We start from the raw sequence: 21,589 nt of genomic DNA on the forward strand, positions 1-21,589 counted from the left end.
ATACTTCTTCTTTGGTGAAATGTCTACTCAACTTCCTTGCCCATTTTTTGATTGGGTTTTTGTCTTTTTGTTAAGTCGTAGCAGTTCTTTATATACTTATTCTGGATATTAAACTCTTATTGGATAAATGGTTCCTAAAGAATTTCTCCCAATCTGTAGGTTGTCTCTTCAATTTGCTGATTAAGTCCTTTGACAAACAAAAGTTTTGATGAAATTGTTTTTGTCTTTTGTTGCTCATGTTTTCATATCTAAGAACCCACTGTTAAAAACTAGGTCCAGAATCATTGCCCATATGTTTTCTTCTAAAAGTTTTATGGTTTTAGTTCTTATATTCACCTCCTTGATCTATTTTTAGTCATATGGTGTGAAAGAAGGGTTCAGGTCCATTGTCTTATTTATGGAAATCTAATGTTCTCAGCACCATTAAAGAGACTATTCTTTCTCCATCATACAATAGAATACTATTCAGCCACAAAATGGAGCAAAGTACTCATACATACTACAATTTGGATGAACTGTGAAAACATGCTAAGTGCAAGAAGCCAAACACAAAAGGTCAAATATTGTATGGTTCCTTTTATATGACATATCCAAAATAAATTCAGAAGAGACAACGCAGCTTAGAGGCTAGCAGAGGATCTGGAGAAGGGGGAATGGGGAGTGAATACTTAATGGGTACATGCTTTTATGTGATGACAAAGTTTTGAAACTAGAGAGAGGTGGTGGTTGCACATTGTGAATACACTAAATATCACTGAAATGTATGCTTTAAAACAGGTGATTGTATGTTATGTGAATTTCACCTCTAAAACTATAAAAAACAAAGCTCAAAAGGAAATCATCATTTCTACTTATGTGTCTGTGTATGTACTTATGAACAGGTGGGAATTAGAAGTTCATTTAAAAAGGTAAAAACTGAGTGTACCTTGAGAGTTGGTGCTTACCAGTCTGACAAATGAAGGCCTTTCTAGAGAGCTAGAGCAATAGGTAAAAAGGCAAAAAGGCACAAAAAAAAAACCCCAAAATACACTTGGGGAAATACAAACAGTGTGGTCTACATGGAGCATAGTTTTCAAGGTATGACGAAAACGTAACTAAAGAAGCCAGATTTGGGTGACCTGATAAGGAGTTTGAACTTCGTGAGGATTCTAAACAGAGGAGCAAACGGTAAGATTAGGGTTTTAGGAAGGAAACTATGGCAGCAGTGGAAGGTTTAAGAATGAAGGCAGAGAGACTGCTACAGGGACTACTGCTGAAGTCCATGTGGAATATATTGAGGCAGTACATTAGGACTGTGCTGGCAAGTACTAGAAGGGTCAAAGACATTTAAGAAGTATAATCCACAGTTGCTGCAAGGCAGCTGGTTGAGAAAAGGGGAGGGAAATCTAGAATAAGGCCATCTCAAGTTCTACCATAAAGGAGAGTTATGAGAAACAATAGAACGTTTGCTTTGTTTTACTTAACAGAAAATTAATCTCATGGAAAATACAAAATATAAGAGCTATCAAAAAAGTAAAAAAAAAAAAAAAAAAGGGAGCAAGGGAATACAGGTATAGAGAACAATCAGATACCAAAGGACCTAAAATTGTAAAGTAGACAAAATGGTGCAAAACATCTATTACCTGGTCATGTATTAAAGAAAACTGTGTTGTCACCTTCATCTTTGTCCAAAGAAAAAATTGGCTTTGCCAGCTAATGGAAAAATACCTTTTAGTTATTTCAGTATAAACCTGTGGAAGATTTTAAATCATTTATAATTTCAAGTTTGGAACAGAAAAAGAGTATGAGATGTTTAGGTGAGCACTGTCAGGTTCATCCTGAATTTTGTCCACCAGATGTTATGATACTACCACTGCTTTGTTAAATTCACCATCTAAAGGTTTTTCTCATCTTAAATTTTGATGAAAAAAATCACTGGTTCCCAATCCATTAGAGAACTACTCTCCCTAAGGCATGAAAGACTGATAAAGTTCTGAAATGCAAAAATTATTCCTCTTCAGGTCTTATTACTGCCAAAGACAAAGCCACACAGGTGCTTTTCTACTGCTCAGTCCAAAGCTCTTTTTTCAGACACAGACTTCTTGATGCAGGCCTGCTTTCCAGGCCACTGGAGACTGCCACCAGTCAATTGTTCAGCCATCTTCTTCCTCTCGGTATCATAGGCTTAAAGGGGACATTCTCTGAAAGTCCCCCTTCCTCTGTGCTCTCAAGAAAAACACATCAGCTCCTTTTTCTTTTAGGAATTAAGACACATCCAATCACGTAACAGAAGCAAAGGATACTGAGTAAACAGAAGACATATGTTCCAACCATCCCAGCAATGTCACGCATGTGAGCAAAAAAGTCATCTTGCATATTCAGCCCAGTATTCTTCAAAAGACGCCAGCACCAGCCTCCATCAGACCTACCTGGCTGCGCTTGTAATTTTTTGTCCTAAGCAACTGAGTTTAGGGGTGGTTATGCAACTGAAACCACTGCTTTGTTGAAACCAGACCACAGTAGACAAGGTTAGGTAGAGACCAGACAAGAGGCGATCTTAATTCAGGTGTCCTCGGCACCTCTTGTTCAAGATACTGGCAGATATCAGGAACAAAGTGGGGGGTGGGGGAGTGAGAGAAAAATCTAATCTAGCCAAAGGCTGCTTCCCACTGCTCTTAAGATCAGAACTCTTAAAATCTTTAACACAGCCTACAAGATCTTTCACGCTCTGACCTGTGCCTGCTGCTCTGGCCTCGTCTTACACCACTCCCTTTCCTTCTTTTAGTTTTATTAACTCACATACTACACAATTCATCCATTTAAATTAGACAAGCCAATCAATGGTTTTTAGTTTATTCAGAGATGTGTATAACCATCACCACTTTTGGAACACTTTCATCACCTCAAAATTAAACTGTGTAGCCTTTACTCAGATCTTACTCCTATTCCACTTCCCACCCCCACCCCCCACTCCCCTTTCCTGAAATTTCTTATGAATGGAATTCTATGAGGTCTTTTCTGACTGGCTTCTGCCACTCCACATGGTTTCAAAGTTTTTAGCTGGTGTAGCATCAATCAGTACTCCATTCTATACAGTCCCTTGTCTACACCACCTTGCTTATCCATTCGTCAGTTGATAGACATTTGTTTCTACCCTTTGATTATCATGGGACTGCTATAAAAATCCTGTACAAATTTGTGTGGACACACTTCCTCTTATCTTGGATACATCCCTAGGAAGTGAACTGCTGGGTCATATGGTACCTCCATGTTTAATCATTTGAAGAACTACCGAACAGTTTGAGAGTGTCCCCGTCATACTCTTAACCAGCATTATACTGTGGGCAGTTTTTGCCTGTGAGATCCGTAAGGCTTGAGATCCTATGTTGGGAACCCGAAAATTCTAACAGTAAATTGACTCAAGGCATTAACTTCTGTCATGTCTGGCTATTTAAAGATGCACCAGCCACAGATATGCTTAAAGCACGAGAAAAACAGCCAAATCCTGGTTTCATTCCTGGCACTAGTCACTACACAAAAACATTCTACAAATTTCAGGAGACCAGTGAGTTCTGTGGCTTTTCTCTTCCCTTTTAGTTTCAAACAAGCAGTCATACCTCCCAATTTCTGCTTAATCACAGCGAGCTTACAAATTAGCAACAGAATCACTTTTTAAACAGGAGCCCTGGGCCTCATTCTAAACAACTGCTTGGGTTGGTGTGAGTCCTTACACCAAGAGCGGGGCAAACGTTACTATGAAAGCTGTGAATAGGTTGTTTTTGACCTCCTGTTTCCCCTACTGTGCAATTAATTCCATTAGTCTTTTCCTTGCATTTATGGCTTTGACATGTTGGCATCACAATTAAGAAAAAAAAACTAATTTTCCTCTAATTCACTACTTTTTATGGCTTCATTCCACCTTAAGCCTGTAAGGCTTATGTAGTCTCCGCTACTTGGCACTCAAACCCTTGTTTTTGTGGCAGAAACCAAGAGGGCCAGGTACTCTAGAGACAAACCGAGTCACCCAGTAATGTAAAATTTGAGCTGACAAAATTCCAATTAACACCTTCCAATTTTTAGTTCTTTTATATGTATATCTGTCAGACTACTCTATAAAAAGGAATTTTCTCACTAGTTACAGTTCAAATCGCCATCTGGCGAGCTAGGAAAACTCAGACATTAATCACTGTGGTGTTATCAATGCATAACAGGCTGAGCGAGGTGAAAAGGTACACTGACTTAAAAAGGCAGAGGTAAAAAATGTGTTTCACATAATAACCAAGTAGTACTGAGCTGACCCAGCAATTCAAAAGGATAATTAATAGGTAGGCTGCACTGGAGCTCTTCAGAGAAATCAACAGTGTGATTATACTTGTTTATGAGGCAACAAATCAATACTCTAGAACCATCACCTGACACTTCTTTTGTGATATACAGACGCTGCATATACAACGGCATTCTGCCTCCACAATCAAGGGACATGGAGTTAAAAATACTAATATTAATACGGTACGTTTAGGAATAAATTAAACACCATAAAGAATGAAAGCAATTTTAAAATGTTGATGGTGGTCAAACAGGTAAGTTAGGCCAAGGAGGAAGGGTCATAAAATTGATTAGTAGTTAAAAAGCAGCTGCCTAAAAGGCCTCGAGAAATAGGGTCCTGAATTACATATAATTTCGCTATCATATGAAATTTTCTTTATGCCACTTAGAAACAAGGTGATGACATACAAGGAAAGTCTGGAAATAATCTTAAGAACAAAACAAAAACAACCAGATTTTAAAATGTTTCTCTTTATTAAAAACAAATGGGTTGTTGTCCATTCCTCCTTGCTCTCTTCCTCACTGGTTTCTGAACACAGCTCACCTGATCCTGTCAATTGAAGGATATGATTACTCCAAAGACATTAAGAATCAGGTTAGCAACTTTGAACTTTCTAACACCAAAGGGATATTAATTCAGGGATGTGAATTAGTATCAGTATTTAATGACCTATTAAAAACTAAGGTTTCTTCAAAATGCAGAGATTATTTCAGAACCGGACTTCATCAACCCACCTAGCTGGTAGAAAATTCAATTTCGTTTCCATTTTCTACAAGGACTTTGCAGCAACCAGACTTTTAGGAGATCTCTAACATTAAAGGCTCCCCGCCCCCGCCATAAACTGGCACCCTGTTCTCTACTTACGGCCCTCCATTATATTATCCTTATTTCTTCCCTACTTTCTACCCTCTAGAGTTTCCCTACTCTTTTTGTTAGACTGCAACCTTTGATTATGACCATCCTCTGAACTCCAGTGATATCTACATACACAATTCATACCAGATCAAGGGCCATAAGGTTTTTAAGTTTCATTGGAACAGTTATGCCTATTTGTTTACACACTGTTTATGATCTTTTTCCAGCTTAACAGCAGTTGCCCTTTAAAAGTCTGCTGACCTTCTATTAACTTAACATTTGTTATCAGTTTATTATTTTCAAGTACAGGTGAGCTAATGATGTAATAGCTATTTGGGTGAGAAACAGGGAACTTCAAATTATACAGAACCCTCCTCAGCATGGTGCTACAGACAGATGAATATATACGGTTTTTAATAAGAATGCTAGTACTGGTTTTTCTGAAGCTTCAGTCAAACCAACAGCCATGGCCCTAAAGCTTCAGAGAGCTATTAAATGATTCCATATTTAAGAATTATAAAACCAAAAGCAGAGTATTTCCTATAAACTTTAACACAGAAGAAATTAAAATGAGATATCCACACACAAGTACTGTTATTGCTGTACCACCCAAGAGTTCTGCAGGCAGTTTAGCAGAATTAAGAAAAATCACTCAACCTACCTAGATTCTTGGTCAGTCTGTGACAACCTGTGGCTCCCCTTCTTGGCTGGCTCGTGCTGTGCGATGTCGTGAGAAAAAATGTCTTCTCCACCTGTTATTAAAAATGTAATTTTATTTAAAAACAATATTCAGCAAATGACAGGACCTTCCAACACTGTTAAATTCTTTTAAATTTCCTTCACATGTACTTACAAAATTTTCCCTTCTCTTACGGATGACTAGTTGTTCCTGTACCATTTAATTAATAAGTAATAAAGAATTTTATGGATATGCTGGATCAGTCCAAAGTTGAATTTAGAGAACTAAAAATGTGGCATTTTCCCATTAGTTCAAGCCTTCTTTTCTGTTCTGTAGGATTATTTACTATATGGCCATTCATTTTTCTTGATCTCTTGTGCTACTGATTTGATATTTTTACAACAAATATGACCCACTTTCTATCCCACCCACACACAAATCTATTTTCCAGAAGAAAATTATAGGATTATCACCTCAGGAGAGGTTAACATCTCAAAACAAGTTTCATCTCACATAGCTAAATAAAATTATTCAACCATTGAACAGAAGATAAGTTAAACCCAAAGTTCTCTGTAAGTCAAGATCTCTAAGTAAACTTACTTCAAGTGAATGAGCATTCCAGTATCAGCCAACACCAATCATTCTTACCTAAAGAATAATAAGAAAAAGTTAATATAGAAGACAAAGGTATAATATAAAGGTTGAAAATGCTAGTTAACTTCAAAATTTAAAGAGCAAAAACCAGAGACAAAGATTGGGGGCAAGTTACAGCATAAAAAAATAGAAGAAAACTTCAGGGGTGGAATCTAAAATTATTCTTACATGAAATAAATAAAGCAGACACTGAATTAGAATGAAAACTTCATATTCTCTTAAATACAAAAGCCTAGCTGCTCCTTTCACCAGTCTGAGCACAATGAAGTTTGACTGCAACCCAAAATATACTATCCCTTATGTGAAGGTATGTGACAACGTTTACCCTACCCAATAAGTTTTAACATTAACTCTCTTTTTATGTAAAAACACATACCCTGCTCCCCATTTCAAGTATGTCTTCTATTCTCAGGCAGACTGACCAACTTCAACAGGAGTCCTCCAAGAGTGCCCACCCCATTCCACAGTACGCAACACTGCAGTTGTTTTCCTACAATCCTAAGTATCTGCCTTGTTCTTTCCCTTTGTCTTTACTGAGTTTTAAGCTGGGGCAGGGAAGCTATGCCTTACTAGGATAACAAAAAACCCTTCAGTTTTTCTGAGGGAGAAGACATTCACCTTCCCTATATGCCTGGCAGGGCCACAGTGCACAAAAAACAAGATCAGCCTTAATTCAAAAGTTCCAGGTTTTTCTCCCTTCCTGATCGTCAGTTACTGCCAAGGATGTATGAAATAAGAGTTCCCTGTTGCACATGTACCATCCATAAGGGATACTATATCGTTTTGCATTCTTCCCCCATTCTCCAGATTATCCTATTCTGTGTCCAGCCCCTTTACTCTCAAAAAACAAAACAAAACAAAAAAACCTTTCAGCACTGGTGTTCAAAAGCAACATTTTTATGGTTGATGGTTTACCAACAACTGTGAGATTTCCATAGTTAAGTCTTAAAATTGCCAATCATTATCTAGCAGCAATGACAGATGATTAGAAACAGTCAATCCTGGTTTTTTCCCCTAATAGGCAGTCATTTGAGAAGTCAATCCTGGTTTTTTCCCCTAATAGGCAGTCATTTGAGAACTGCACTAGCTGACAGAGCACTGAAACATTATCAGCTAAAGCCAAAACCAAATAAAGGCCCAGAACAAACATCCTGGCTGTCTAAAACCTGTCCAAAATCATTTATGGAAAGGCAGTAAATGCAGGACTTGTGGATCATGTCACTGCAGCTGACAATGATTAACAATAGGAGACATGCAACCCCCGTTAAGATTATAAAAGTCCAAAACTAGTCACACGCATCTCTTTATTGGGAAAAAGTGAGACTATTATGCATTCTTTGTAGGTTTGCAACCTTGCATGAAGAGCACCCACTGCATTTCTTTCATCTTTCAGAAAGCACCGGTATCTGTTCCAAGGGCCTAACAGTACGAAAATGCATTCTGGCATCACACCTCTGAACTTCAGGCTGTTCTCATGGAAAATAATTTGGTTTGTAACCAGACAAGACTATGAAATACAATGCAAGCACCTGGGTATAGCGTTATTACTGAAAGAAACCCACTTATTCACAGCTTTTCGAATGTGTGCTTTTTAAAAAAACTGCACTAAGAGTCACAATTTATAACTACATACAAATTAAAACTAGTAAGAACAGATGTCTTAGTCACAAGATTTCTCTCATTCTAAAGTGTAAAGGCCTAGTCATCTTGAAATAAGCAGAATAAAGCAAAATTAACCCCCCAACCCAGTGATGTTCATATTATCATACCAAGTATGTTCTCTGAAAAAACTTGTTACTGGTAAGAAATAAACCTCAGCTTTTATCTGTAAGAACCCTATCGCTAAATCACGGCAGCAAGTTGCTGGCCACCGATTTAACATTGTCAGCCAGAGGAAGCTCCCGTCAGGGTTCTAAGCCAATTCAGTGACATGTCACTTATTGAGCATTGTGTTCGATCTGCATTACGTAACAGAGCTGAGCTAAGCCAGTCGTCATTTCATCTTCAATTAGGAGTCAGAAGTTTGCTTCAATGGCCTACATACATTTAAGTACAAACCTGTCCCCACCTTTGTGAATTGTTTGCCGAACAGCAAGCTATTTTTCTTGAGACAATGGAAGAAAATTCTCAGTCATGAAGAGTTTTCACCAGCCATTTATGCAAAGTAAATCAAACTTTCCAGTTACAGAGCAGAAAGTAGTGCACACGAAAGCTGTTTCTCATGCATGCTAGCTAAGAACCAGTTCAGAGACCAAACAATGTAAGTTGAATTGAGGTCTGGAACAAGATTTGATGGAAAGCTTAAGTCCATGCTTCTTAACCAGCAAAGAAAGTGCTTTTGAAGACTCACGTTTTCTTGTAATTAAACATTTGAATTATGAAATCACATCCCTAAAGCTAAGGGAATCAAATTGAAAAAGCTACTCTGAACATTTGCCCATCATCCTACAAGATACGACGAAGTCTTCCATTGGGAAATGATTCCCAACATGTATTCAACTGCAGGCAAGTCAACGTGCCACACCACTTTCCCCCAGGTTTAGAGTACAGATACATTTAGAGAAGTCACGTAACTTGGAACTACTCATATTAGCTTCCCATGTAAGCCCAAGGTAGGCAGTAATGACAGTATTCCCGTGGAGTCGGTTTTTAAAAATTTTAAATCATATTACAAAAAACTGTTCTTTAGTCTTAATTCACTCAACCTGCAGAATTACCACCAAGATTGCACATTGAAATTACTAATAGTGCTGACCTCTGGGCAGGTCAGTTTGCTACAACCGAGACTAATTATCACATGCTTTAATATAGAAGTCCACATCAAGATGCTAGAAGCACTCTACTTCCCAAGTATGGTTTGGTTGGTTCCCTCTCCCCCACACCACTGATGTGTTCCATGTTATCTTCAGTTACAATGCAACTAAAGAAAACCACACAAGTTGAGTCAGACACACCGAAGAATCATTTGCACTTTTTATCTAAGAACTGCAAGAGCACTGAATTCTGCCTGACAAATTACAGCTCTAACCCCAAACCCACACAGTTTTTTGGGGATATAAACTAACTTTACCATACAAGTGTTAGGTGCTGCACTGTAATTTCATTGTCAGAAGTGTGATGTCAGAATGCCCATGGAATAAAAGTACATAGCAAGTCACCAAGTTAGATTATATTGCTTGTTACCTACCTGTATGCAGTCGGCAATGAGAATCTTGGAGCAAGCAGGAATACTACATCCGGGTCCTAATGTCCATTGCCATTTGCGGTACTACGTTCCTCACAGTTACGCACTGCAGAAATGCTGGCTAAACGCAGTTATGTAGCAGGCCACTACTTTAATAGTGCATAATCGCAGTCCAAGAACACCAGAAAGCATTCCGCCACAACTTAGTGGCTTGCCCAAGAGAAGCCAAGTATCTACATTTTTATCTGCCATAATATGCCACTTATAATAAATTGCACAGCCGTAACATTACAATTTCCCAAATTGTAGTTTATATATTAGTGCTATATCTATACAGAGTGGTAGGGTCTATAGTACTTCTTACGAGTTTAACTAACGTTCTAACCAGAGATGATTATGGTTTCTCTAAATAAGGTAAGCCCATAGGTTAAGCTTATTAGCTACCTATTAAACATACCAGGGTCTTAAGAGAATGCAGTTTTTAAAGATTGGGAAGAATAAGTTTAAAAACGACCAGGGTTCCTCTTAAAATTATGACAGAAAGTGAAGAGGAGGAGATGGGGGCAGGTTGTTTCTCTGAATGAGAAAAATGGCTTAAATACTTCAAAACTACTATCTTCCCTTTCCCACCCCACGTTTCATTAACAGCTTTTAGAATACTACTTTTTAAGATGATTTAAATTCACATTAAGCTAAAAACTATCATATACAAGACTTGTTCAAAGTCTGAGTAGCTTACAACCCTTGGTAGATACACTGCTGCTTCAGTGATTGAAGTCAAAGGTCAGTTGAAACTAAGCAACATTATTTGCTAAACAACGTTTAGCAATTCTACAGCCCACAGTAAGGGTATCAAAAGCCACAACTTCAGGAGATTATCCATTAGCATCCTTCACCACTCTTCAAAGGTACAGTACTACCAAAAGCTTATTTTAGGGGTCTGTGCCAGCATCCCTTATAAAGAAAGGCATGTAATCTGAAAAATAAACTGAAACATTAATTTTATAGGCAGATTTTCCCATTTCCCCGCCAGCCCCCACCCACACACATTCAAGTCACCCTCTGTGGGTGTCCCATGAACACCTCTTATTTTTTTGTCATTAATAAAGTCCCTACAATGCACTCCAATTATAATGGACTCCTTTCAAATCAAGACCCTTTTTTTCTGTCAGAAAAAGCTCATGCGTATCACCAATTAATGACTTGGGATAAAACTTTCTACTCACTGACATAGTTATGGTAGAACTACCCATTTCCAAGTGTCTTGGTGAATAGAAATGATTCTTTCCTTCAATAAGCACACCATGTACTGTCAGTCGCAACCAGAATTTGGTGACAAGCCTTTATACTCCACTAATGTTTTACTTTCAGTATTATCCTGTTTCCTATTCAGAAAGTGCTGGATGGTTTCAACAAAAGGTTTTCCTTTGTACTGAGGCACATCACTGAACTTCAGCCTTTTAACAAAGGTTTGATTTAGAATTTTACTTTTGCCAATTAGCATCAAGAACAGAGGTGAAAAGGAGGAAGACAAATTCCACAGTAGGAGTTCTGATATGTAATGGAAACATAGCTAAGAACAAAGCCAAACCATTCATTACCTTTGCCTACTATTAGGAAGTCACTTCTCCACTAACCTTTTCGCTGGGAATTCAGGCTCCCATTATACTAACAAACAACAGTAAACCATCTAATTTAATATTAAGTCAAATTCCAATGGAAGGAGATTCAATGAAGTTGACAAACTGACAACACCACTGAAACACTCCAAAGCTTTATGGTGGGGAAAAGGAATATTTGTACTGTGTAGCATGAGCAACTCTCCAAATTTAGTGCTACATTAAAAGGAAACTATGAAAAAACAGGTCAACAAATTTACAGTAAGACTAGTTATCTGTAAACCTATTTGTTATTTCTAGTCACCACTAACTCTTAGGAAGAACCATTATTTTATAGTCCTACAGATTTTGCTCAACAGAAGTAGCACAAGGAGATTTAAGTTACAAAGTACAAATGTATTGCTAGCCCTGCTTTATGGTTACTAAACCTTCCTTCAAGTTGACTTTTTCAGACTAAACCCAATCTTTATAAATCACTTGAAGTAATACATGAAAAGACTTCATGTTTAATAACCTTTAATTCAAATGTAAAAGTTCAATACAAGCCATTTGTAGGGCTTGGAATTTGTTCTTTTAAAAACAAGAATGGGGGAATGCAACAGAATAATCTTTCCACTTTTTCTTCAAAAACTTCCAAAGAAAGGATAGATATAGGGCCATAAAAGATCCATTTAGCCAAACCCTCTCTTCTTCCCCTACACCAATGGTTCTGACACCCATTCCATAATCTTAGTACACATTCCTGAATGAAAATTTACAGTTCAGACCATTTAACCATTTAAAAAAAACTTAGCACCAGCTTGCTTCTTATAATGCCAGACAAATCAAATCATGAAACTACTTCAAAATCCATTTTTTTAAAAAAAAAAAAAAAAAAACAAGGGAATAGTTATTTGTAGAAAGCAGTACTTAGCCTCCAAATAAATTTCCCAGAAATGGCACACACCATTCAAAGGCCTAGATACTCTCATGCTTTCCAAGGGGAATACTTAGCCTAATGTGCACAGAAGCATGAATGGCAAAGCTGAAGATCAGTATTATAACTATTTTTTTCTATTTATTTGAAGCACAGTAAAAAAAATTGGTACACTTTGGAAATTCAGTGGCACAAGGTACACTGCCATAACTTGAGGAACATTATACATTAAAAAAAAAAAAAAAGGAAAAAAATTTTTTTCTCCTGTTTCAAACACTGCATTACATAATTTTACCTGCCTAAACAGACCATTTACAAGTATTAGGTCAATAAACTGCTAACATCCATAAAAAGGTAGCTTTTCTTACTAAAATGCAAGAATTTAAAAGGTTGGTATCTAAACAAGAAAAGACAAAACAAACTGGAATGAAAGCCTAGATATCACATCTAAAATCGGGGTTTTTTGTTTGGGCCTTCATACTCTTCTCTCCCTCTACCATATCCTGCTGGAGTTCCAGGCCCCATTCCTCTAGGACCCTGTCCACCCACAGGCCCCGCACCTCCCTGCCCAAAGCGCTCAGTACGCTATTGGAACAGTAATTAACAGTTCATTATATGTAGTTGATGTCCATGTGTGTTAAGTAAATATTTTAGAAGGTTCCGTAGTCAACGTTCGTCGATACAATCACCAATGAGTCGATCCACAGGTACCGGGAACATAGAAAGGAAAAAAGGGTAATTTGAAAATTAGTTTACGATAATACATGCCTTGTGGTATGTTCCCACTTGAGCCATTCTCATACACCTGTTTCAAAAAATAGATCTTCCCTGCAGTGCTAAAAAATTTAAGAATTAGTGCAGATGTGAAAACCCATTCCAAAATGAGTTCTAAGAAATTTCACATCAGATTAACTCACTGAAAAGCTTGCGAACTCACTTTAAGGTCTGAACAGAAAATTTACTTTCCAAGTAAGCCTAACAAGCCCAACCAGACAAATTCAGTTCACTCAATGAAGTGACAAAGACCTACTCACCAGTTAGTGGCATGTGCTGCATAAGAAACCTTGTGCTTTTCAAGATCTTAAGACACATCTGCTAAGTTGCAGAAATACTAAAAGGTTGAAAGTTTTAATAAAATGCTACCAGACTACAAAAAGAAAAAACATAAAAGACTAACAGATTTAGTCACTTAACCAGCACAGTAACTTGATCAAAAAACTTGTTGTTGCCATATTCTCACAGGTATACAACCTTCAGAGCCATCACTATACAGCCATAAACAATATGACCCACAGTACTATTTTGTACTGTAGCAAAATGACTGAACATACAGCCCACCCTTGTATCAGCCCAACTTTTCCCTTTGGTCTTTGAAAAGTCCACTGTCACTCTGCTATGATTCCATGTTTTGGGTTATCTCCTCCCAAAGAGCCTAACACCAAGCATACGTGACTACGCTATAGCAGTAACTTCATTATTCCATTTAGCTTTATTTAATTCTAGATTTAAACAGCAACATACGTACTCAAACAGAAAAACCCTATGGGTAATGCACAGCTGCCTAAACTGTCTTTCAAATTCCACTTAAAAATTGACTAGTTACTGAAAACATTACTCAGGGCTTAACTTTTCCTGTACGTAACTTCAACATGTTTTCTACAAAACACTACAGGGCTACGTAAAAAGGCTTATTAAGCCTCAATCCTTTATTTTTTCAAAATGTTAAGAAAAAATTTATCATTTTAGTTCATTATGCTCCAAAAGCTAAAATGGAAAATTTTGGAACTTCATAACTAATTATGTTATTACTGTAGCTTAGAACTCAGGAGCTACCTATAACATGGAACACAGAACCTTAACGGGGGGAACATGTCAAATAGATTTTCTAAGTTTGACATGTACCTACACTCTACCTTTTAGGAAGCATATGTTCCCGTTGCCGTCCAGTTGATTCCGACTCACAGCAACCCTACAGGACAGAGTAGAACTGCCCCATTGAGTTTCCAAGGAGCGCCTGGTGGATTCAAACTGCTGGTTAGCAGCAGTAGCACTTCTCTCCACCAGGGTTTCCTTTAGCATATGTTGCCCACATATTTTTAGAATTCCATTTGAAGAAAGCTAACAGCATTACACTTAACATCCAACCAGCTGTTTTAATATAAAGTCTTAAAGTACATTTTAACTATTTAAGGCCCCATAGTAAATCCTAAAAAGCTCCTGTTTTTAAATGAATTTAGTGAGCTACATACAGAAGCTCCCCTCCTTTGCTAAAAGCCTTCAGGTGTACTATCAGACTCAATTCAGTTGTGAAAATGCACCCTTTTAACCCATCTCTTAAAATGAAAATTCAAGTTCTAATAAGGATCTGTAAAACCCAAATACAGCCACTCAGTCCAAATCACTTCATTGTTCTAAAGCATCCTGACAGGCTATCTTACAGCTAAAACACGATAGCATCAAGAGAGATCTGATCAATTGCATACAAATAGTATGCTTGAAATTACTGATTTTTGCTACCCTCGAGCAAAACAGAAATGTGAGTTTATATCAAAAGGTGTACCTACAGACAGGCCCAACAGGTGGGAAACGACGAGTCAGAACACTAAACAACTCCCTTTTCAAGGGATAGAAGCCACACCAAATATAGGTCCAAGTCCTACACATCACTAAAACATGCCTAAAGCTACAAACTACAAGTCTGATTCATACTTATGGCAAATACCAGCTTAAAGAATGACACATTGCCATTTGATTACTCACTCGGATATAAAATAATCCAATATATTTTAGAATTTGGATTTGCCATGCACTAGGCACTAGAGTTCAGAAGTGCATAATGGAAAGCACCTAAATCTACTTATTGCCAAAGTTAACTTCACATATTGCTAGCAGCATTGACTCTTCATTGGCAACCCTTATCTGTTTAGGTTACCGCACACGGAGTTCTACGTTGCCAAGGTATTCCTCAACATTATGATTTACATGAGAGGGGTACTAAAAGAGGTCCACAGTCACCTACTTTAAAAAAACAAAAAACAAACAAACAAACAAAAAAAAACACACACGTAAGTCATGAAAATGAGAAATTTCCTTTGCACTATGTCCCACAGGATACATTACCATGTCGCTTCCCATCATGGAACCACTCATGGTTGCTGGTGGAACTCCAGGATTGGCTTCATAACCTATGCCACCACCACCACCTAGAGGTGGAAATTTCTGGCCTCCTGAACCATAGGGATCTAGGAAATAAAAATGCTGATTAAAATTGCACCAAGATACTGCTATCCAATAATACTACTAATTTAATGTTCATGCTTACCTCCCATGTTCATTGTTCCTCCACCACCCATTCTCATGTCTCTTTCTCTCTGGGGAAAAAAAAAAAAATCTCTTTCACACATCTGCACTACACCCATACCAACCATTCTTGAGTACAGAGAAATTAAACAAAAAAAACACACAGTAAAGTTCATAAGACCATTTAATTTCTTCACCGCCTAAGTATTTTTTAAGACCAATATCCTGAAAGTCTCTTCCTAACCCACTGAAATCTTTTAGCCCATCCAAGGTGAACAGACAATGAAAGCAAACATAATACACTTGTACTAAAGGGAGCAAAAAAAGCTTTAACGTGAAATATACCTAGAAGTTCTGTGTTGCTGTTTGCCTCCCGTGACCCTATCACAGAGTAGAACTGCCCCACAGGGTTTCCCAGGCCGTAATCTTTACAAGTGGATTCTGCTGGCGGATTCGAACCACCAACCTTTCAATTAGCAATTGAGTGCTTAACCAATGTACCACCAGGGCTCCTTACAAGTTCTGTAGGCAGCTCAAATTTGACAACTTACTGGATCCATGTAGCCCATCCGGCTGTAACTTTCCTCTCTTTGGCGTCTCATTTGTTCTTCCATCTCACGTTGACGAATCATCATCTCTTCCTCCCTTCTACGTCGTTCTTCCTCTTGCCTGAAAATATTCATCAATCACATAAACCAAAACGTTACCCTCATCTTTTAAAATTAAATATGATTATGCTAGTAAGATGACTAAGAACTTTAGAAAATTAAAGAGGAAACAAAAACAAAGGCCTATAAAAAGTGAACCTAGGAGCACAGCACTAGAGGTTTCTGGCAAGGAAAAAAAGCTTCATCAATTAATGTTTTACTGTATTCAGTTTTATAAGTTAAACCACCGCCGATATATTTTTAACCCCTGTACTTCACCTGACTCACCTGCAAAACTGACTATATCTTTGCTCTACGTGTCTAAAATATAAACGCTAGTGCAGAAGCAAAACCTTAATTTGACAAAATTTCACCTCAACTGCATTTCTTTGCGCTTCTGCATTTCTTGATTATGAAGTTCCTCCATGCGTCTTAATTCTTCCTGCCGTCTCATCAGATCTGAATATTAGAAAATACGGTTTTGCATTCACGTTAATGAGATTCTGATGAGTTTGAAAAGCAAATGATGCAATAGCTGAATACAGAGAATCTTATTACCTTGACGCAAAAGATTTGCCTGATGCTCATGATAAGCATCTTCCATTTCACTTTCCAATTTGTCCTTTGCATCTTTCATGTTTTTTTCAACTTGTTCCCTCTGTTGTTTTTCCATTTCATCCAGGGACTTCCAGCGCTGGGAATATTCATACTCAAAGGTGCCATGCTGGGCAAAACGAGGAGGCGTTTCTCTCTCCCTGACGTTGTACAAATTTTAAACATGAAGTAATTTATGGATACAGACAAAAAATACTACCGGATTCCCCCAACGAATTCCTCCAAATACACTGGTCCTTTACTGGCCTGCACAGAGGAAAGATGTGCAGTCTGCTTCTGTAACGATTTCCAGCATTGGAATCTCTATGGGGCAAGTTCTAGTCTGTCCTATAGTTTTGCTATAAAGTCAGAAATGGCTCAACAGCAGGTCTAGCGAGGTTTTGGTTTTACTGGCCTATCATTTTTAATGAGTACCAAATAGGCAAAGACAACCTTGGTTCATACAGTTACGTCCTCGGCAAAAACAATGTCCCAGAATGCTTCAGTAGCAGATAACGGGTGTTACAGACAGATCCTAGCTTCTTTGTTTTCCTCCAGCAAATTTCCCACACGAACACTTATTTTTTTCACCCATAAGAAACAAAAATACCTACATTTCATAGAACCGTTTTAAGGACTAAACACGATTCCATGTGAAGGTATACCACACGAACAACAGCATTTAAGTGATACCTTCAAAAGCTCTTAACTTTCTAAGCCTACAGTTTTTAGTAAGAGGTGTATTCATCTCAAAAAATTTTGAATAGGCTAATCAAAACCGAAAAATTACTAGAATTAGTCTGTTTACCTTTCAGATAAAGACTACCAAAAAGTTTAATCAATCTTACTTTTGATACATTGGATTCTTCTGTGCAAGTTTTTCAGGAAGACCATCTTCATCATCTAATTGTTCAAGTGGTTCCACAATGACTGGACGAGGAGTTCTAATAATAACAAAAACGGTTCCACAGCTTTACCGCAACTTTCTTACACAAGTTAACTAACAGGAATTATTAAAAAAAGCACACGACAACTTACGTTGTTAGTAAGAAAACGCCTTCACTGCATCTTTCAAATGCTTTTCTTGCTGCTGGTTTAGAAGCAAATTCGACAATGCCTTTCCCTGTAGATCTTCCACGATCATCCACAATTACAACAGCCCTCTCAATAGGACCAAACTGACTAAAGGCTTCTTCCAACAGTTCATTAGAAACGTAAGGTGAAAGATTACGAACTGAAAGGGCAGCAGCATGTGTGGCAAAGCGAACCCGAAGCTGTCTACCTCTCATGGGTGTATCATCAAGTTCAGCTTTGGCAATTTCAGCCAAAGCTCTAGATTCCTGAAAATATCAGACACATTCACGTTAACAGCCTTCAAATTGGCTAACGCTCAGCTCACTCTGAAATTGTCTTAAGCCTAACTCCTACTTCTTTTTCTCCGGCTCATTTCAGACGTTATTCTCCCCAAAGCACTTGAGACCACTCTGAGTAGGAGGTTAAATGTGTCACCCACCCACCTCACTGATTTCTTCTTGTTCCCATTGAGTTGATTCCAACTCATAATTAAATACCGACATTTATACCTTATACAGCAGCTGGAGCCCTAGTGGTGCAGTGGTTAAGAGCTCAGCTGCTAACCCAAAGGTCAGCAGTTCAAATCCACCAGCCACTCCTTGGAAACCCTATGAGGCAGCTCTACTCTGCTATACAGGGTCGCTATGCGTTGGAACCAAGTTGATAGCACCTAACAACAGCAGATACACCTTTTCTTTAGAAATAATGAAAATTTTCAAGCTGAATTTATTCTTGCTAGTTTAAAACCAAACCTTTATGCTTCTGACTAAGATCAAGTGTACAACCAAACCTTCAGTATATCTACCCGTGGCAGCCACAAAAACTTTTGCGTCTACATAAAGTTGGTTACACTCACAAGTTTAATAAATCCGAATCCTTTGCCTTTGTTGATAAAAACTTCTCCTGGCTCTCCGTATTTAGCAAACAGTCTTTTGAATTCATCCTCCGTGATATCAGCAGGTAGGTTCCCAACAAACAACCTACAGCGCTGTGTGTAAGTTTTCTCTCCAGGCCTCCTCAAGAGAGACAAATTGGCTTTGAATCCCTAAAGTAAAAGGAAACGAATTTTCAGACACCAGCGACCTCTACAATTGGAGAAATCCAGTAGTAACTTCAGTCTTGACAAACTGAATGTGTTATCAGATTTTTTTCTCCCTGTTCCGTTTAAGGTGGAAATCAAGGTTTTACCAGATCTCCTAGACTTCCAACACGATCATCAACCCAACATCAAAGAGAAAGCCCAAATCATTTTCGAGAACAGACACCCCCTCCAAAGAATAAACTGTATCAGCAACATCATCAGTCGCATATGCCACGACTGTCCCTGACAGATCTAAATCGCAGACCACCAAAATTAAGTGGTAGTCCACTATGTAAGGGAAAAGAAAATGAGTGAAGTCCCGTAATTACTGACATGACTTTCACCTGCACTGTGAAGACCAGCAGTCTCCCGCTCTCTCCAACTCTACATTTCAGGATCTGCACTGCCTCGGTTCCTAGGACCGCCTAGCTTTAACCGAGCCCATCTCGGGCTCTCATCACCTCCTTTCGAAAGCCTCCAGCTTCAAGGCCAATAAAATGGTGGCGCTGGCGGCCACATCCAGGCCCGCCTAGCGACCCCGCGCTCCCCGCCCCCAGGCTCCGGCGCGGCCGGCCCCGCCCCCGGCCGAGAACACGCGCAGGCGCCCTTTCCGATCACCGACAAAATGGAGCCCAAGGAGGGGGGAGGGGAAAGAGGAGTGGGCCGCCGCCATCTTAGAGGAACGGACACGTTGCTCCAGGAGACACTCACCTCCGAATCGGAAATCTTCTCCTCACTGCGGCCGCCTGGTCCGCCGGGCGGGGGCCCCTGATGGTGCTGCTGGTGGTAGGGAAGGTGGTGTTGCCGACCCCCGCGGGGCTCCCCGCCGCCGCGGTGCGGCGGCTTGGGGTGGCCGCCCGGAGCGCTTAGTCCTGGGCCACCGCCGGGCTTCGGCCCACCAGGCATTTTGCCGCCTTTAGGCCCGCCAGGTCCTGGGCCCTGCTTAGGCCCCGGGCCCGGGACCCCTGGGGGTGGAGGCGGCGGGCCCCCCGTCTGAGGGGGAGTGGTCGGGACCCCACTGCTCGTCGGCGTGGGTGGAGGCGCCCCGGGCGGGGCTGAAGTGACCGCCGGCGGAGGAGTCGGGGTGGGTCCTGGGCCCGTAGGGGCCCCAGAGGTCGGTGGAGTGGCGGGAGGAGCGGAGCCAGGGACCGGTGGAACGTTGCCTACTCCAGGAGCCGGGCCGGGTCCCTGAGGAACGACTGACTTAGACGAATCCTGTGGCGGCGGCGGCTGATGTGGAGGTTGATGCGGCTGCTGATGCGGCGGTGGCGGCTGCTGATGCGGCGGTGGTGGCGGCTGCTGCTGTAGCGGAGGCTGCTGCGACGGTACCTGCTGCTGCTGCTGCTGTTGTTGCTGCTGCTGCTGCTGCACTTGGTGCGGAGGCGGTGGTGGGATCGGTGGCTTGGGGCCACCCTGGCCCGGGCCTGGCCCCAAGGGTCCGCGGTTCTGACTGAGGCCCATGCCGGGCGGCGGGGAGCGGAAGTCGTGGAGGCCGCCGCGGCCGCCGCCTCCTCCGCGCCGGTGAAAGCCGCCTCCGCCACCGCCGCGACTCCGGAACCGATCCCGAGACATGTCTGTGATCAAGGGACGGTCGAGGCAAAAGCGAAGAAGACGCTCAGGGAACGTGGAGGCCACCTTGTTTCGCGCAAAATGGCGGATGACACAGACAGCGCGCCGCCTTTGTCCTCGTCTTATATAGGCCAGCTGACGTGGCCCCGCCCCCCTCGATCGATAGCTCCAACAGCCAATAGCAAGTACTATACTTGATGATACGGAGTTACGAACCTTTGATTCTTCTTATTGGCTCCCGCTGAGGGGCGGGAGGCATAGAATGGCTGAGGTTTCCATTTGGCCAATGAGCGGGAAAGGAGTTGGCTATAGGCCACTGTGATTTGCTGGGAGCAATTTGAATGGGTACGGCCAGACCAATTTTCCTGTGAAATCAAGTATGCTGTGCTCTATCAGGTCATTAGAGAGGTGTCCCCAAACCAAAGCCATTGCCTTGGAGTCTATTCTGACTCAAAGCGCACAGAGTAAAACTGCCCCATAGGGTTTCCAAAGGTGTAAATATTTATGGAAACTGACTAGCTGGTTATCCTTGCTCAGAAAGAACAGATGTTCTCACAACCCGCCAAAACTTGGTATTCATACTTACTTTTTTCATTTCGGTTTATAAATAAAGCATAAATTGAGTGCCTACTATCTCCTCTACCTTCTGCTGGACTAATGAAATTAGAAAAAATCATACCGATTTCAACACAAAGATCTTAACCATTTTCATTTTGGAAATTTACAGGCATACAGGTTCGTTGTAGCAGCATGAACTTCGCAACAGGCTTAAGGGAGTGCACTACGTACAAAAAGGAAAGAGCCCTTGATTAAGAAAATATATATTCACACATATTGACTAATAATTTACAAACATAAATCACAGGAGGAATATAACATTTTTCTTAGTTCCACAACACTCAACACATTATGACCATATTATGATCCTTAAAAATTGTTGTTAGCTGCCAGCAAGTAGTCCCCTGATTCATGGGGACCTGTCTCAGTACTGCACTGTCCTCATGATCACTTGCAAATTGGACCGTTATGATGCACAGGATTTTCACTGGCTGATTTTTGGAAGTAGTTGCCAGGGCATTCTTCCTTGTCAGTCTTATTATAGAAGCTCTGC

At 40.1% G+C, this 21,589-nt stretch overlaps 1 protein-coding gene across 2 annotated transcripts; it reads right to left on the reverse strand.

Moving 5' to 3' along the window:
• Positions 1-2,975: 2,975 nt before the first annotated feature.
• On the reverse strand, positions 2,976-20,590 carry SFPQ (splicing factor proline and glutamine rich). Of its 2 annotated transcripts, none has more exons than XM_049878729.1 (12): positions 19,621-20,590; positions 18,685-18,873; positions 17,793-18,094; positions 17,603-17,698; positions 16,719-16,915; positions 16,535-16,619; positions 16,065-16,182; positions 15,536-15,584; positions 15,334-15,455; positions 6,441-12,798; positions 5,823-5,913; positions 2,976-4,855 (listed from the first exon to the last, which is right to left on the reverse strand). In XM_049878729.1, exons 1-10 carry the CDS (start codon positions 20,479-20,481, stop codon positions 12,661-12,663), a joined length of 2,157 nt encoding a protein of 718 aa, XP_049734686.1. In that variant the 5' UTR covers positions 20,482-20,590; the 3' UTR covers positions 2,976-4,855; positions 5,823-5,913; positions 6,441-12,660. The 2 variants fall into 2 exon arrangements, with proteins under 2 accessions (XP_049734686.1, XP_049734688.1); XM_049878731.1 differs by having other exon boundaries at positions 4,678-4,855; positions 6,441-6,488.
• Positions 20,591-21,589: the final 999 nt, after the last annotated feature.

Source organism: Elephas maximus, chromosome 3 (genome assembly GCF_024166365.1).
Source record: "Elephas maximus indicus isolate mEleMax1 chromosome 3, mEleMax1 primary haplotype, whole genome shotgun sequence".
NCBI classification, from domain to species: domain Eukaryota; kingdom Metazoa; phylum Chordata; class Mammalia; order Proboscidea; family Elephantidae; genus Elephas; species Elephas maximus.